This window comes from Bacillus rossius (genome assembly GCF_032445375.1).
Source record: "Bacillus rossius redtenbacheri isolate Brsri chromosome 9 unlocalized genomic scaffold, Brsri_v3 Brsri_v3_scf9_1, whole genome shotgun sequence".
NCBI lineage: Eukaryota > Metazoa > Arthropoda > Insecta > Phasmatodea > Bacillidae > Bacillus > Bacillus rossius.
This window is the reverse complement of record NW_026962012.1, coordinates 2,854,355-2,872,852: the sequence shown is the minus strand read 5'-3', so window position 1 is coordinate 2,872,852 and position 18,498 is coordinate 2,854,355. Positions and strand designations below refer to the sequence as shown.

The 18,498-nt window shown below is 47.3% G+C and overlaps 1 protein-coding gene across 2 annotated transcripts in view; it reads right to left on the bottom strand.

Moving 5' to 3' along the window:
* LOC134542742 (AN1-type zinc finger protein 4-like) overlaps nt 1–2,027 on the bottom strand; it is a 40,166-nt gene extending 38,139 nt beyond the window's left edge. Inside the window, exons 1-2 of one of the 2 annotated variants that reach the window (XM_063387241.1) lie at nt 1,948–2,020; nt 1,110–1,184 (exon numbers count right to left, since the gene is read on the bottom strand). In XM_063387241.1, coding sequence (XP_063243311.1) covers nt 1,110–1,143 — 34 coding nt within the window. In that variant the 5' untranslated portion in view covers nt 1,144–1,184; nt 1,948–2,020. Of the gene's footprint in view, nt 1–1,109 lie in introns of both variants that reach the window. The other variant, XM_063387240.1, reaches the window with a different exon arrangement.
* Nucleotides 2,028–18,498: the final 16,471 nt, after the last annotated feature.

Sequence of the window (18,498 nt, the reverse complement as noted above, 5' to 3'; positions counted from 1 at the left end):
AATATTTCGAAATTCAGCTGGGCCCCCTTAGTGCTTGGGTCCTGGGGTTTTTGCCCCCCCCCCCCCCCCCCTTATGACGATGGCCCTCCTGCTTGTAAAAAGAATCATATATTAGAAGAAGAAAAAATAATTGCAAATGTATTTTGTTTTTTGGAGCATGGCTCAAGTATGGACTTATAATTAAAACTAAACTAGTGAGTAACTAAAGGTAAACATTTTAATTATAAGCTGGTTTTTAATTTACTTAAAACTTTTTTAAATTCCAAACCAGTTTGGTAGGACACAGGATCAAATGGAACTTGTACTGTAAACCGTCCTAAAAATTTACAGATGGTAAGGATGTTAAAACTAATGATGAAAATGTTATCAGTACTGTTATGAATATTTTTTGATTGTTATTGTTTCCTTGGTATGTTTCTAATATTTTAACTAGTTTTTTATAAAATTAAATAGCAAAATAAAATAATCTTAAAGAGTAAGTTAACATTGTTTAGACTACTAGTGTGTATGGTTATAAAAATTTTTGCTCACTTTTTTTGCCAACTGATTACTTAATTTTGAATAGGTGCAGTCCCATATGTTGGCTAGATATAAGGTTCACTGTACCACATGGCTCCTGAATTCAAAGCCCAGTCTATAATGAGTTTGTGGGAATAAGAGAGACAGCTGCAGTGCAGCTGCTGAATTTAAGCCTTTTTATGTCCTATCAGTTCTTCTAGTAGGTACCAAAATCTCGATTTAAAAAACTGTTTAGGTTAGCATGCTGCAACCATGGGCATAAATACCAGGGAACCCAGCCAGTTCCAACCCACCCCCCACCACCGGGAATGTAAAGCTCCTCACTGAGAGCGGAAGGGGAGAAGAAAGTCACTTGCGTTTGAAAAATTGTAACTGTGAAACATGAATGATGAACATAACCCTCCCCCCCCCCCCCCCCCTTTATTTATTTTTTTGTAAATCCACAGATATTCGCCAATGGTTGCAACCATCAGTCACAGTTTAAAATAATGACAACGCAAAACCATAGTTACATACATAGGCTGTATAAGCAACAAGTAAAAAGTAATAATTATGCATATACAAACTTTGAAATGAGTCAGCGTACTTACCTTCAACCCTCTGGATTTTTAACTTGATGGACATTATAGTGTCAAAAGGTGACACGGTCACTTCGAATGTGGTCCCTGTGAGTGTTTCAATAAATAAATCAATCGTTCCGCCTTGAAATGAAGACTGAAATGATTGGTAATCATGTTCCGACATCATACATAAAATAACACTGCACATTAACTTGCCCCACTGGCAACAACTGCACGCGCTAGATCACTAAAATTTTGAATTTCAGACACGTCTCATGGAATAAATGATGATTATTATTACGCCTGAATTCTAGCGCGTAACCTAATCCGGATGACGACTTCATTAAAAAGACAAAAAAAGTATTTTATAAGTAAATAAACATTTAATTACGTTACTGAGTTCAGTTCCACTAGGTTAAGTGCGCACGGTTGTTACAAAGCTTTTGAAATTTTCATTTGTTCTACGCCAGACACTAAACTTCAAAATCTATATAACTCAACACAACACCTGCATTGTAACGTCAAAAAAAAAAAGTAATTTGTCAGCTGTCAAATCTCATTTATCAATACAAAGTGTTGCCACTCTACCCTACAAAATATTTCTAATGGACTCTTCAAAACAAAGGGATTCTACATTGCGATCAAATCCCGAACATAACCGAAGTTCTTCCCTTGCACGGTCAACTTCGTGGTAAAAAAAAAAAATAATCTTGCGAAACTCAACGCATCAGTTGATCCGTATGGCAGAACAATTAATAACTGCGTTTACTAGGAATAGCTATAATCGCAGCGATTTTGGACAAAGAAAAAGCCTTTGATAGAGTATTTCATGCTGACTTAATTCATAAATTATATCAAACAGGCTTACCCGATTGATAAAAATTATGACCACGTATTTAGACAACCGATCATTTAGAGTCACAACTTAAAAAAAAAAAAAAGTGTGTTAACTCAGTGGACGTGATAAAATCATGGAGCATGGATAAAAGCGACACTTCTTTGGCAATTCATAACTCAACTCGTAATAAGTGCTCTCTTTAAATCTCTTTGGTGACAGAAACCCTTCAAAATAATGTTTTACGGAAACTTTGAATTAAAGTTTGGCTTTGCTATTATAATTGAAATATTACTCTCATTGTGCTTAAAAAATTTTCCCTTCAAAAATATATACCTACTATACCTACACAGATAAAACAATACTAATACAACACTTTTTTTTGCAATACTGATGTACACAAGTGATTAAAATAATAATACATACTTGAAAGAACACAATTTTCAGGCAAATATGGCCCATAGTGCGGTGTACAACAATTAGCTCAAACCCCATTGTATTGCCCTCTGCCCAAATACTCCCTTACTAGATGCCTATAAGTACAATGTGTTGTGGGAAGGTGTGGAGGGGGGGGAGGTGTCAGGTGCAGGCGGGTCCCTACAACCGCGACCCGTTTATATCTGCAGCGTGGCAGCGTTTAACCTGAGTCGCATGCCACCACGAGCCCGCTCAAGGAATCGGGGCCCATGTTTTCTGCACCGTCCGCAACCATTTGGCATCATAAATGGTTTCGCAACAATATTTCAGGTCGGCGGTCGTCTCTCGGGGCGTATGCATCTCTCTCGAGGGCTGTTGGCTGGTAGTTCCCTGTGACCTATTGGGTAACCGAAGGCTGGCCTGGGGGCGGCCTAGCAGCGCCATCTGCTACCGACCGCGTCCCGCGGGTGGTGGATACAGGATCCCAGCACGAGAGTTGCAATCTCGCTGGAGTGGCTGTGAATAACCAATAACAGTCCGCGGACCACTGGCCAGCTTGGTGGAGTCGTTATTACGGCTATCGGGGTGAAAGGTAGCCTAGATGCTGCTCGGCGCGTGGCAGGAAGCAGTTCCGTCGGTGAAGGCACAGCAGAGGAGCTCGATGTGCCCTGGATGCGAAGTGTAGACGAACTGTGGGCTGGAACTTGAGAAGCTGCGGAATGCTGAGCGCGCAACGGAACTAAAACACATCGGAACTCCGAAGGAAGACTTTAGGAACCTTCAGCTGGGGCTACTGTTGGTGTGGCAGTAGTAGCCCCGAGCGGCGCGACCTTCAACCGTCTCGGGGATTTTGGGCAGCGAGGTTGGTTCCCTCCCCCACCCTGGCTTGAAAGGTACACTGCTGTCGACTTGAAGAAGGAAGATGAAGATGGTGCAATGCCAGACTGCCTGGCACCCCGTGCGCCCGCAGTTCGAGCCGGTTTACTGGCTCGTCTGCCCACCGACGAGCACTTGTGCTCTCGGCCATCTTTCTTTACTGCTGTGGCTGCCTGGGCAGCTGGGCTGAGCTGACGAGTGAAGTCGCCCACCCCTGGGTGCGCATGCGCCCCTGGCTAATAAGTGCCCAATATTTAAATGCGGGCCGCAAGGCCCAAGCACCCAACCCCTGCATGGTTTATTTTTAAGCTCTGCCCAACTCTTCTTACCTGGACCCTCTTTTGTCTTGTCCAGTAATTACCTGCTTGCTAGTGCATGTTATTTGATCCCCGCATGACCCGGCCCAGGGTTTTCCCTGTGTCTATGCAGGTTTTACCTGGGTCACATTAGTTAGCTTTTAAGCTAGACGTTCAATGGGGCGGCAGCCATGGCGCCAATCACTGCCATGGCTGGCCAGTAAACCCCAATTAGCACATGATGCACACGCCCTTGTCTGCTTGGTTTAAAACCCGCATGGTAGAGTGTATAGACTTCGGCCTGAGAAACAATTAGGTCCTCTCCTAACCTGGACCCTCCCCTTACACTCTTAGAATAATTTAGGCTAGGAAAAAAAATCAATATTTCACCGCGATGAAGGAATGGATAATTTCTCTAACCGACTTCAGTCAACTTGAAGCTCTATCCACTTCTGAGTGTAGCCCGACGTACGAACACAGAAAAAACATTTTAAATAACCCTTGGCTCGCGATTTATTAATGTAACCAAATAATAACAGTTTTGAATTGTTAATTTTAATTTTAATTTATATAAATTAGTTTACATGCGTACACAAATATATTCCCCTAATTATTTAGTAAAGGCTGGCTGGCAACCCTGGCACCCAAGAAAAAAACAGCGCTCTCCAGACCCAATGCGGACATAATGTTCAAGTGTATAGGCTTCGGCCTGAGATGCACTTAGTCTCCTACTTAAACCGGACACCTTCCAAATACATTTAGTTTTTAGTTTGACGCCACTCCAGCTGCCTGTCTAAGTTTTTTAAGTACTTATTAATATGAAAGTGATCTCAGGGGCAAGAAAGGGGGTTCGGCCTCGTGGCTGCAGGCAGGAGCGCATCGCCGTTCGAAATCGAAATCTACCCGGGCTGTTCAGGGCACCCAGGACGCCTTATAAATAAATGGTAAACTGATTGTCACGACACTGCACTTTATTAAGAACCGTTACACATACAGGTACAAGTACTGGCCGCGTCTGTTGTCTGACCATCGCGGCACCGAGTCTCTGTGCGTAGACGATGCGCGCGACCAGGATAGATGGCAAAACAGTATATGCGAACTTATGCTGTGGTCGTTATCGACGTGAGAGATGCGGCGGATAGTCGCGGAGTTGCTATGCTGCAACAGCTTATGCAGAGATAGGCGTTATTATGTAAAACGGCACACACAAATGAATGTTCTAAAGTTATTTGCAATCTAACCATTTGCAAAACATTAAAGTCCCGAAAAGTACATAGACCCGGTTAGATAAAAACATACAAGTTACAGTCACTTAATAAACAGTTATGACGTGGTTTGATTACATGTTGGAAGTTACACATTTAAGTAAGATGACAATTAGATATACATAAATTAACGAGTAAGAATTCGACACATGTAGCTAACTAGGAGCCTTCGACGATAACGATTACTTGGCTTCGAAGCCGGAAAACTGTGTAACTCATTTACGCTGTCCTTAAACTCTGGACATGAAAATTACGTATTAAATGCAAAACTCGCTGTTGGGATAAAATGATTAGATAACGAGTCGCACGAAAAGACGTGCGACTTGGTGGGGTCGGTGCAGAGCTGGTAAAAGGATTTGAAGAACTTACACTATTGCTGAGACTTGGACGTGCGCAAAATCTGAAGACTCTGCGTGCGTGGAGCGACCGACCCCTGCGAGCTCCCGACGGCAACTGGCGCGAGACTGCCCTGCGACCTCGCGCCGAGACACGTGAAGCGTGGGAAAACAGCTCCGACCAGTTTTAGACTTAAATGACAATTTCACAATATATGATTATTGAACAATTGGACATAATTTACCTTGAATTAATTCTCTTTTAATTGTTATTAATTTGGTTGTTTTTGTTTTAACAGAATAATTACATATTTAATTTGGCGCATTGCCACACCCGGCCGGGCACTGTCGTCGCCTTTGTGTTCGTCGGTTCGTTCGGTTTAACACACTCGGCGGACATCACGCTCGGGCATGTTCGATGCACTTAAGAGTAAGTGTTGTTGTGACATAACGGCCTGTGCGAACCAGAGGGAGCACCGGCAGTTGGCGTAAAATTCCCCCCTCCAACGAGTCCGTTGTGCTCAACAACACTACTCTTCACACGCATGGAAGTGGTGCACTGAGTCGTCGCACTAAGGGAGTTAGAGCGAGTTGGGGCCCTTGGGCGTGGCATACCTAGTGAATGTTTTTATAATTGTATTAATGGTGGTTCTGTCATGGGCCATCTGGAGGGTGCAGATAGTGAGTTTTGAGGAATTTTATTTGTACTCGACTGCGAGCCTATTAGTGGATCGAAAAATGAGTGTGGGTCATCCCTCGCTGGAGTTGAAGACAGCCCCGTCATCCATCGGGACTCCGCTGTCGTGATCTGACCCAGAAAGTAGTCTCTTAAATGTGTTGGTACCTGTGGAATGATACTCTAACAAGATTCAGGATTGGCGCTGCCTGCTCATGTCGCCCTCCCTGGTGTGCACTGGTCACCCCTTGGACGCTCGCATTCCCCTGATTATGTATGTTTCCGGTGATGTAATCCTGCAGATGGACCAGAGGGCGCTGTGTCCACCTGGAAGGGATGGTGTTACCACTAGCATTGGTATCTATAATGGCTTGGTTCATCCCCTCACCACTGTCCCCGGTGTTATCAGCCACACGCCTATCCCCAGGGCCTGTCGAGCCGTCAGCTTCTGGCTGTTGCTGCGAGCAGCACTTGCGGGTCATCAGCCGCCGCCGCCTCTGCGAATACCGCCTCTGCGCTGCTTCCCCCTCCCCCTCTGTCATAGGCTCCTCAACGGACATGGTGAAAGTGGACTTGTTCAAGCTAACATCCAGCAGCCACATGGGCTCATCGATATCGTCCGCTACACTGTTCGAGTCCCCATCGTCCGGCTGCCAGACAAGGTGAACCGTCTCCTCTTCAGCCAGAGAAGTCGGTGCTAGGTTGGTCATCGGCAAGCTAGTGTCCGCTGCAAGAGAAAGGATGTTGGGTGAGAGGCAGTCGGGAACTGGGGAGTCCATGATATTTGTGGACTAGGATGGAGTCCCTGGTACGGAACAAACAGTATCTGACATTTGTGTAGGTGATGGGGCAGCTGCATGGCCATCGTGGTGTCCGTGCGGGCCAGCCACGTCCGGTTCGGGCGTGCTCGGAGTCGGGCTCGGAGGCGTGCCTGGTGGCCTATCACCCGGGGGTCCCGCCCCTGTTGGGGTCAGGTCATTGACTGCGAGGCGCAGGTCGTCTCGGTGTACCTTAGCCGGCCGCCCGCTGGAGGTGAGAACGATGTACGTGGATGGACTAGTTCGCCAAAGAATTTGGCGTGGTTCAGACCACTTGGGGGCCAGCCCCGCGCAGAAGTTATGTTTTCCTGAAGATAAGTGGTGCTGCCGCACATACACCCACTGGCCGGGTTCAAGCTGTACCGGAGGACGGGTAGACTGTGGTGTTTTTTGAGCCAGGATTTGTTCTTGTTGAGCACGTGCCTGCTCCCTCATGGCTGCGATTTCCTCCACCCATAGGTCCTTGGTAGCCGCCGCGGCTACCCGACATTCCCCAGGGAGGGCCAGGTTCTGTCCCAGGAGCAGTTCAGCCGGAGAGTGACCCGTGACTACATTAGTGCGTCGGCGCAGACAGTACAATAATTTGGGCAGGTGTATGTCCCACTTTGAATGGTCCTCCCCGAGACAGAGGTGGAGCTGAACCTTTATCTCCTAATTCCTCTGTTCCGTGGGATTCGCCCGGGGATGGTATGTGGGTGTGGTGTGATGGGAAATTCCCCACCGGCAGCATCCGGCCCGCCAGCGCTCCCCGGTGAACTGGCATCCATTGTCTGTTAGCAGTATCTTCGGGAAGCCGAATCGTGGGTAGACCTCAGTTTCTAGTAGGGACAATATATTGCCTGACCTGACATTGGATACTGGGAAAGCTTCGACCCAGCGGGTAAAAAGGTTGGTTATGATGACTAAAAACCTTTTCCCGCGTGACGTGCGGGGGTACGGCCCCATAATGTCTAAGGCTAGTGCGTAAAAATGTTCGCTTGGTCTGCGGGTCTGCTGTTACTCTACTCCGTCGGCCCGCCACGACTTGCGCTGCTGACACAGCTGGCACCTCCGCACGTAGTCGCAGACGTCCCTGGCAACGCCGGGCCAATGGAATTTCAGACGCAGCGCCCCTTTAGTCTACTCTGCGCCCGGGTGGCTGGCCAGGTCGTGGTCGTGGTAAAAGCTCAGGACAGCTGAACGAACAGATGCGGGTACGTACGTCCTCCAGGTTTCCATGTTCCTCGGTACCCGTGTCTGCAGCTCCCCGTCAACACATCTGTGGTACGGCTGCACCTGTTCCCCCCATCTGGCCACCCACCCCCTCACCGACTCGTCGTCTTGTTGCGCCCCCAGCACAACACGATGCATGTCCCTGAGCGTGTCGGGGAGAGACGTGTCTGGACTCGCGTTGGAAACAGTTGCGTATAGAACCGCGGATTCGCCTGTCCTCGGAGTGTACGCAGTGTGTCCCACTGGCAGTATCAGTTCCTCCCAGCTGCCCTCGTTGTGGTACTCGATGTTAGGGTCGGGTGTCGTGATAGTTCGTCAGCCAGTTGGTTCTCGCGCCCTGGCACGTGCTCGACGTGGAAGTCGAAGCTTTGGAGTGTCAGGGCCCACCGCGTGAATTTCGACTTGCGGCCCTGTACCGAGTCGAGCCACTTGAGACACTGACTATCGGTACAGAGGGTAAAGGGCCTGCCCTCCAGGTGGTGTCTGTAGCACCCTACCGCCCACACGACCGCGAGGCACTCCTGTTCATTGACATGATAGCGGCACGTTACTGGGCTGAACTTGGCGCTCGCGTATTCCACTATGCACCGTTCCCCCTATGGACCTACTTGGTACTACACCACCCCCATCCCCTCCTGACTGGCGTCAGTCTGCAAGAACACATGCTCCTCGGGGCGGTGGCGGGCGAGCATGTGGCACTCCCGGAACAAGCGCTTTATGTCAGCCAGCGCGCGGTCCACTTCATCTGTCCATTTGAACCTAGTTTTGGGGGAGAGAAGGCTGTCATTGGTGCCGTGACTGTGGCGAAGTCGGGGATGAAGCCCCTCAGCCAATTGAGTAGGCCTATGAGCTGCTGTAATTGTTTGCGGATACGCGGTGCGGTCTTACATTTTATCAGATCAAGTTGCGCTGGCAGGGGTCGACATCCATCCGCGCTTACAATGTGGCCCAGGTATTCCAGCTCCGTCGCCCCGACTTGAAATTTGTGGGGCGCGCAGGTCAGGCTGTGTCTGGCCAGCCGCTCGAGAACCATGGCAAGGTGTTGCGCATGCTCCTCCCATGTCCGCGACCAGACGATCACATCGTCCAGGTAGGCCGCTGCAAACTTGCCCACGAACCCATCCAGGACGCGGACCATCATGGTCTGGAAGGTCGCCGGGGCGTCCATCAGCCCGAACGGCATGTCACAGAACTGAAACCCACGGCCATCAGGTGCTGTGAATGCGGTCTTGTGTCTGTCCTCAGGGCATACTGGAACCTGCCAATACCCCGATTTAAGATCTAGGGATGTGAAGATGCGGGTGTCCCCTAGTCCTGCCAGAGCATCCGTAATATTAATGAGAGATGGTGGTGCTGGAATGGTGACGGAGTTGATGGGTTTGAAGTTGACACAAAACCTGAGCGAACTGTCTTTCTTTTTCGCCATCACCACTAGGCAGTTGTAGGGCGACTCGCTCGGCACAATCACCCCGTCACGTAACATTTCTGAAATTTGGACCTGGATGGCCTCACGTTCTTGGGGTCCGAAACTAAAAGGTTTTACAAACTTATGTTCATGAGAGCGAGTAGGAATCGTGTGTTGTGTCACCGTGGTGCGACGTAACATTTCCGCAGCCACGAACACCTGTGGATGTTGTGCCAGAACCTCATTGAACCTGTATACGTGTTCTGCAGGGACCTCATTGAGTAATTCCCCTGCAGTGATGGCTGGTGTGGTCACGAGTGGCCTTTCCCCGCCGATGCTGTACATCGATCTGCGACTCACACGTCCTACATGCACCTTACCGTCTATGACATCGATGGACGCGTCCTCCTGGGCGAGCCACGGGAGTCCCAGGATCAGGTAGTCCCTCAACTCCCGCAGCACCAGGGTGGTGGTCTGACTGATCATATCTCTTATGGTGATTGTTACCTGGGCGCGCCCAGACGTGAGTGCGAGAGTCCCACGAGTGGCCAGAAGGACGTCCTCCTCCCCCGACTCCAGCTCCATCTCAGGTACCAGGTGTGTGGCGATGTAGGAGTGGCTCGCCGTGGTGTATACCAGGGCGTGGACGGGCTGCCCATTGACCAGGACCGGCACACGGATCAGGCTCCCCGCGCTGTCACCCGCTCTTCCCAGCCGGTTTAATGCTGCCGTCCGTACTGCCGGGGTCGCTGTGTGCGCTGACGTCTCAGCGCTTTGAGTCGACGACCCGGAGTGGGGCGCCGACATGTGGTGCATGGTCGTGTCCCGCAGGTGGTGTCGGGGTAGCCATGTGCGCTGACGTGTCAGCGCAGTGCATCGGCGACCCATGCGGGGCATCGACATGTGGTGCGTGGCCCCACCGCCTGACGTGACAGGTGGCAGTGGTGCGTGGTCGTGCCCCGCAGGTGGTGCCGGGGTCGTCGTGTGCGCTGATGTGTCAGCACGGTGCAGCGGCGATACGGAGCGGGGCCCCGCCTCTTGCCCATCGGCGTGCCGGGGCTCTATAGGGCACCACCGCCAGCCTATCCTCCGGCCCTACGGGCTGTGGCCGCGCCGTCCCCTGTTGACGAGTTCTTGTGGTGAGCGCCTGTACGTCCCGCTCGATTTCTCTGCTAGTTGCACAAAGTCTTCCAGGTCACATCCAGTGGCTCCCCTCAGGTACGGCCACAACTCCTGCCTCATCAGATCAACCACCAGCCCAAGGGCTTCACTTAGGTAGCCTCCAGTGGCTAGATAGCGATGGAGCCGCACCTTGGCCTGTATGAACGACTCAACGTCCTCGTCGTCTCCTTGCGGGGTACAGAACAGGGAGCGCCGGCACTGTGCTCGTGCCCGCACGTCGTTGAACCGGCTCTCCAGCTGAGAGATGAAGTCGTCCCATGCCATTTCGCCTTCTCCGACCATGGCCCACCAGTCATGGGCGGCTCCTCTGAGCTGGTAACTCACTCGCTCCGTCCACTCATCGAGTGGAACGCCATAACGGGCCAAACGGTCGCGGCAGGTACGGCCGAATGTTCGTGGGTCTTCGTGTTCCTGTCCGGCGAACTCGGGGAGCCTAATTCCGGCGCCTGCGCTGGCTGGGCCGGCCATGACTGCTACGTGCGTCAGCGCGGTCGCCTTACTTTCACATGCCTGGCACATAAAGAGTCCGTCACGAAAAACCAGGAATTCCTGCGCGACCGTACAGGTTCGGTGGTCTAGCATGCCACACTGGTAGCAGGTGGCTAACTCGTCAGACTGTCTGCGGCACTGCGCGGCCCCGCACTCGCCTACTCGTATGTTCGGTTTCTGCGGCTTCGGTTTTGCGGTCTGGTCACTATTGTGCCCGGGACGCCCTGCGGCGTCAGTTTCCGCGGTATGCTTTACCGCCCGTAAGCACGTCTCCCATGGGTCATCCCCATTCATATTGATGTGTGACCTGTCATGTGGTCGCGGCAGACTGTCCGAATGACGGATCAGGATGTCGATGACAGTGCGCGAGCAGGCAGGGAGGACCGCCTCTCCTCACCAACGAGTCGGTGTCCTGTGCTCGCACGCCTCCTGTCCCGCGGAAGCCCGGTGATGCGTGCGCGGCCATGCACGACTGTCTGTCTGTGCCTTCTGTGACGTCACTCTGCGCCGAGCAGCTGTCCCGCGATCGCGGCGCGCCGTTCCCGCGGTGCCGAGTCGTAACAGATCGCGGTGAGACGCCGTGTAACCAATCCCGGCCGTATCTTGCGGTGCCGACGTTATCACGTCGCGACGAAACCGATCCTCGTGTCTCCTGTCGTTATCTCGCTGCGTCGTCTCCCTTCGCTATCTCGCTGCGTCGTCTCCCGTCGCTATCTCGCGGCACTGTATCCCGTGACCTCCTGGCGCGCCAGCATCTGCTGCCGCCTTGGAGTTATGAAAATAAAATAGAATTTTGCGAAATGTAAGTGTTCTTTAGTGAATAGTCCCGAATTTTTCTAAAAGTCACATAAGCTGAATGCCACTTGTCGGCCCTGGAGCTAACTCATGTTTGATTAATTTTGATGCACTTTGAAAATTGAAAGATGTTCGAAAGTTCGTTTTTCAAAAGCCACACTAGTTGCGCGCCATTTGACACCACTCCCGCTGCCTAAGTTTTTTAAGTACTTATTAATTTGAAAAGTGATCTCAGGGGCAAGAAATGGGGTTCGGCCTCGTGGCTGCAGGCAGGAGCGCGTCGACGTTCGAAATCGAAATCTACCTGGGCTGTTCAGGCTACCCAGGACGCCTTATAAATAAATGGTAAACTGATTGACACGACACTGCACTTTATTAAGAACCGTTACACATACTGGTCCAAGTACTGGCCACGTCTGTTGTCTGACCATCGCGGCACGCGAGTCTCTGTGCATAGACGATGCGCGCGACCAGGATAGATGGCAAAACAGTATATGCGAACTTATGCTGTGGTCGTTATCGACGTGAGAGATGCAGCGGATAGTCGCGGAGTTGCTATGCTGCAACAGCTTATGCAGAGATAGGCGTTATTTGTAAAACGGGACACACAAATGAATGTTCTAAAGTTATTTATATCTAACCAGTTGCAAAACATTAAAGTCCCGAAAAGTACATGGAAACGGTTAGATAAAAACATACAAGTTACAGTCACTTATTAAACAGTTATGACGTGGTTTGATTACATGTTGGAAGTTACACATTTAAGTAAGATGACAATTAGATATACATAAATTAACGAGTAAGAACTCGACACATGTGGCTAACTAGGAGCCTTCGACGATAACGATTACTTGGCTTCGAAGCCGGTAAACTGCGTAACTCATTTACGCTGTCCTTAAACTCTGGACATGAAAATTACGTATTAAATGCAAAACTCCCTGTTGGGATAAAATGATTAGGTAACGAGTCGCACGCAAAGACGTGCGACTGGGTGGGGTCGGCGCAGAGCTGGTAAAAGGATTTGAAGAACTTACACTATTGCTGAGATTTGAACGTGCGCGAAATCTGAAGGATCTGCGTGCACAGAGCGACCGACCCCTGCGAGCTCCCGACGGAAACTGGCGCGAAACCGCCCTGCGACCTGGCGCCGAGACACGTGAAGCGTGGGAAAACAGCTCCGACCAGTTTTAGACTTAAAAGACAATTTCACAATATATGATTATTGAACAATCGGACATAATTTACCTTGAATTAATTCTCTTTTAATTGTTATTAATTTGGTTGTTTTTGTTTTAACAGAATAATTACATATTTAATTTGGCGCATTGCCACACCCGGCCGGGCGCTGTTGTCGCCTTGGTGTTCGTCAGTTCGTTCAGTTTTACACACTCGGCGGACATCACGCTCGGGCGTGTTCGATGCACTTAAGAGTAAGTGTTGTTGTGACATAACGGCCTGTGCGAACCAGAGGGAGCACCGGCGGTTGGCGTCAAGTTATGTTAGGAAAATAAATCAATGTTTTACGAAAACATTGCATTAAAATTCGATCTTGAATTTTTACTCCCATTGCGCCCAATAATTAAATCACTTCAAATATAAAGGCAGGAGTCCCACAAGGCAGCATTTTAGGGAAGGTTTATTCCATATTTATATTCATGATATACCTAAAGCTGCACACCCATCAGTCCAGTTTGGTTGCTGTGTGGACGATACTGCAGATCTTTTATTTTAAAACTTGCAGCAGACAGATTGCAAACTGCGTTAAATTCAACATAACAGTGGTGCACAAAATGGCGAATCAAGGTAAATCCTACAAAATCAGAAGCTACAGCATTTACATTTATGTAAGCATCTTCCGCCACTCGATGGTAAAAGTCACAATTAAACTATTCATAGAACAAATTCTTCACAAAAATGTTGTTAAATATCTTTTGGTGGGGACATGGATAGGAAACTACTATGACATGATCATATAGATGTTGAAACAAAAGCAGCTTTCACTACGCTCATGACCCTTTATTCCATCATAAGTAGAATACTAACTCTGTTAAAAACAGTATAATAATTTATAATGCGCTAATAAAACCGATTATTACGTGATGCCAGTGTGGGAAACAACAGTCGAAAAACATTTAATAAAGTTGCAGAGAATATAGAATAAGAGCATTTGTATCGCGGCAGATGCGCATATGGGTATTGTCCCGTCAGGGCCATGCACAGGCAGATTAAACTCGAACTTCTAAAGGATTCTTACTTTAGAACTACGGTACTCATACATTTTATGATGAATCTGCAATAAGTATAAATCGTCTTATTTCTGCTCTTGGGGACATGATCCAAATTTTCACTGTAAATATAAAATAGGTACCGATTATGATTTTTCAATGTGTTGCGGTTGGCCGGCTTGTCTGGACACACAGAGCGTGGCATAAAATTCGAGAGTAGACCCCAGTTCCGCTGTTGCAGACTGGTGAGTAAACTTAATTGAATTGTACATTGTGTACAACAGCAAGCACCTATAAATACCAAATTGCTAGTACAAAACGGTCCGAAGCAAATTTGCTTATGTAAAACATCTCTGTCTTAGAGTCCGCTAGTGAATGAAGACTCCATGGCACGTTGGTGTGGCAGAGTTAAATAGGCCCTACAGTGGGGAAAGATGTTAAATAAAGAGTTTGAGGAGAATGACTATAATTACCAGAACAAAGAATTAATAAAACAAAGTTGAAGTAAACCCACTGAACAATGTGTTTGCCCCAGATAGCGGTTTGCACAAGAATGCCATTACAGGCTGCACGGAAGAAGGATAGAGCCACTCCCGCGTCAAAACTATACCAGAAAAAAAAATAGATAAAATTGTATTAATGTTACAACTTGAACACATTGCACTTCTCTTATTAGATCAAGGCTTCTATGTCAACTGGCTAAAGGCCCAAATATGTTGTTATAAACATTTTGTTAACATTTAAAATTATAAAAGAATTGGGCATGTTCTGTTATTGAGTCCAACTACTGCCTGGGTCGAGACCGGGCTTCCAGCCCTGCTAGGAGGTACAACATCATTTAAAAAAGACACATTTGGATGCATTATCAAAAAAAAGGATGTACATATAAAAATAATAATTACACAGGTCTGCGAAATTTTTTTTTGAAAAGTTTTTTGTTAAATGGTTAATATTTGTTTTATTTGTCTTAAGGGGACTGGGAATCATGAAATTGTTAAAAAAAAATCATTTTTTATGTTTTTGCAGATTATTTTTCTTCAGAATGTTAGCTTTAAAATGATATATTACACTAAGAGTAAATTCTAATATAATTTAGTTAGAAATAATAATTTAAAAGTTGTGACTTTCAGGGGAATAAAACATCAAAGCACGAAAACAATTACAAAATTCCATGTTCAATAACTTTTTATTTTAAAATGCTATTATATTGGGACTTTTATAGTTAGAGAGATATTTACAACGTATTTGAAAATAACTGTGATTCAAATGAAATTATTAATTTATCTGTATTACAAGAAGCTATTCAGAAGATTGTTGTCGGTAAAAGTTGCAGTGGCATTGTTTCTCTATTATCAAAGAGAGGTGTTGGCCTTGCCTGTGAAATGGTTTTGCATTGTAGTGTGTGTGAGGAGAAACTAGAGTTTTCTATTAGTAAGAAACATTATTCTGCAGTGTTGAGATGTGTAAATTATTATCTGGCTATGTTTTTGTTCATTATAGTACAATATGCAACTGTGAATTTTTTCCTTCGTGCAAGTTGGTAGTTGTGTGTGCTGTATGTATCTGTGCAACATGTCGGGTGTATGAGATCGGAGATGAATAAAAACAGACTTTTATATCCATTTGCATCGCTTCTAATTTCATATCCATAACAAGGGTTATGGGCCCAGTAGGCAAATGGATATAGTACAACAAAAAGTGCTTACGTGAGTTCGGGAAAAACATTTTTCGGTTCGCGAAGTGCGCGAAGTATGGCCGGTTAACCTCACACGCCGAAAACGTGTTACGATCACAATGAGCACTCCGGGTTCGGGATTGCCGATGGTTGAGAAATTAATCGGCAGGGAGAATTTCTCAACATGGAAATTCGCCATGAAGGCGTATCTGGTTCACGACGACCTGTGGGATGTCATCGAGACAGCGCCGGATACCGCCAAGGTCGACGACTCGTGGAAGAAGAAGGACAGAAAGGCCCACTCGCGCATCATTCTTTTTGTTGATAAAACAAATTACTCCCATATCCGTGACACGAAAACGGCTGCGGAAGCGTGGAAGGCACTGGAGAGTGCATTTGAAGACTCTGGCCTAACAAGGCGTGTTGGTTTGCTCAGAAGTTTGGTTACAACAAATCTGGAGAAGTGCAAATCTGTTGATGATTACTGCGACAAGATCATAACAACCGCTTTCAAATTGAATGAAATGAAGTTCAATGTGAGCGAAGAATGGGTAGGGACCTTGCTTTTGGCTGGTTTGCCAGACCAGTATAAGCCAATGATTATGGCCCTTGAGAATTCTGGGACACCCATCACCGGAGACTCCATAAAAGTGAAGCTTCTTCAAGACATCAAGAGTGAAGATTGGGGTCAAAGTGAAGACAGTGCTTTGTATGCTAAAAGACAGCCTCAAAAGATTTTAAGATGTTATAAGTGTAATAGACCTAACCACATTGCTAAGTTTTGTCACCAAAAATCAGAAAGGAACCCAAGCAAAAAATGGGATTCTAAGAAGGAAGAAACAGCAAAAAAAGGGAGCGGTGATTATAGGAAAGCATTCTTAGCGGCAAGTTGCAAACAAGAACACAGCACAGAGATGTGGTATCTGGACTCGTGTGCCTCTACGCACATTGTCAATGACGTAAGCAAAATGTATGATGTTAAACCCACTAGTAGCACAATTTTAGCAGCAGATGGGTCAGACTTGGTTGCAGATGTTTCGGGAAGTGTGGACCTGAAGTTCTTAAATGGTGTAGAAACAGTAGCCGTGGAGGTAGGAAATGTTTTACACATACCTAATTCAACTGTCAATTTACTGTCAGTGAGCAAAATAGTAAGTAAGGGCCACACAGTAACCTTCAACAAAGAAGGAGGTTATGTGCATGATGATAGGACTGGTGAGCTAGTTTCCACAGCCCATTTGAAAAATGGGATTTATTGCATGAACACACCAGAAACCCGACAATGTTTCTACACGGAAGAGAAAGGTTTGTTGTGGCATCGCAGATTGGGCCACTTGAATCGTAAAGGGATGCTGAAACTTTCCAAGATTTCTGAGGGGTTAGGTGAAGATATTGTGGTAAAGGACCCTTGTGAAGTTTGTGTGATGGGGAAGCAATCTCGCTTGCCCTTCAAACTCAGCAAGAAATCCTCAGAAAATATCCTGGACCTTGTACATTCAGACATGTGCGGACCCATGGAGACATCATCGGTTAGTGGACGCAGGTACTTTCTTACGTTTATCGATGATCACTCGCGAATGGTATATGTCTATTTTCTAAGAGACAAGTCAGAAGTTACGAAGGTCTTCAAAGATTTCAAAGCCATGGTGGAGAAGCAGACAGGCCGCAAAATAAAAAAGCTGAGATCGGACAATGGCAGAGAGTACGTGAACGAAGAGATGAAGGGTTTCCTGTCCTCTGAAGGTATCATTCATCAACTCACTGTTAGGTACAGCCCACAGAAAAATGGTGTGGCCGAGAGAGCCAACAGAACACTGGTTGAAAAGGCTCGGACTATGTTATTTGATGCAGGCCTCCAGAAGAACTACTGGGCAGAAGCAGTCTCTACAGCAGCATACCTGATGAATCGTTTCCCCTCAGCAACTCTGGGAGACATAACGCCTTACGAAGCCTGGCATGGCAGAAGGCCATCTTTGTCGCACCTCAGAATATTTGGGTGTGAAGCTATGGATCTACCGAAAGGCGCTAAGTTATTGAAAACGAAATGGGTTCTAAAAGTAAAAACCGGCAGCAATGGGGAACCAGATACATATAAAGCTCGACTGGTGGTGAAAGGATGTAGCCAAGTCCATGGGATTGAATACGACGAAACCTATTCTCCTGTTGTTAGGTATCCTTCCATTAGATACCTGCTGTCGATGGCAGTAAAAGGAAATTTAGAAGTGGACCATATGGATGTAAACACTGCATATCTGTATGGAGATCTCCAGGAAGAGCTGTATGTAGTCCCTCCAAAAGAATTTACCTTGTCTTCAGATGCAAAGGTGTGGAAATTAAAGAAAGCAATCTATGGGCTCAAACAAGCTGGGAGAAATTGGAACAAAAAGGTTGATGAAGTACTGTCAAGCCTGAAGTTTGTTCGATCAAATGCAGACCCTTGTGTGTACAACTTCAGGGATGGTGCCAACTTTGTTGTTCTAGCGCTCTATGTTGATGACATGTTGTTCTTCTCCAATGACAGGGAGGTCATGAACAAAAAAAAGAAGTCGCTACAAAAATACTTTGACATGAAAGATCTTGGCAGTGTCAGCCATTGCCTTGGTATAACCATCACCAGGGATCGAGAGGAAGGCAAGCTCTGGGTGTCCCAAGGGGAATACGCCAACAGGATTTTGGAGAGGTTCGGTATGAGCGAGGCCAAACCTGTCTCCACCCCCCTTGACCCTGGACTGGACTTCGAGACTGAAGGTGAGAAAAACTTTGATATTAGCGTTCCATATCAAGAGGCCATTGGGAGTCTTTTATATCTTTCGCAGATCACCAGGCCCGATATTGCTTTTGCTGTCAACCTCTTGAGTAGGTTCAACAACAATTATAAAAGTGTGCATTGGCAAGGTGTCAAAAGAGTGCTAAGATAT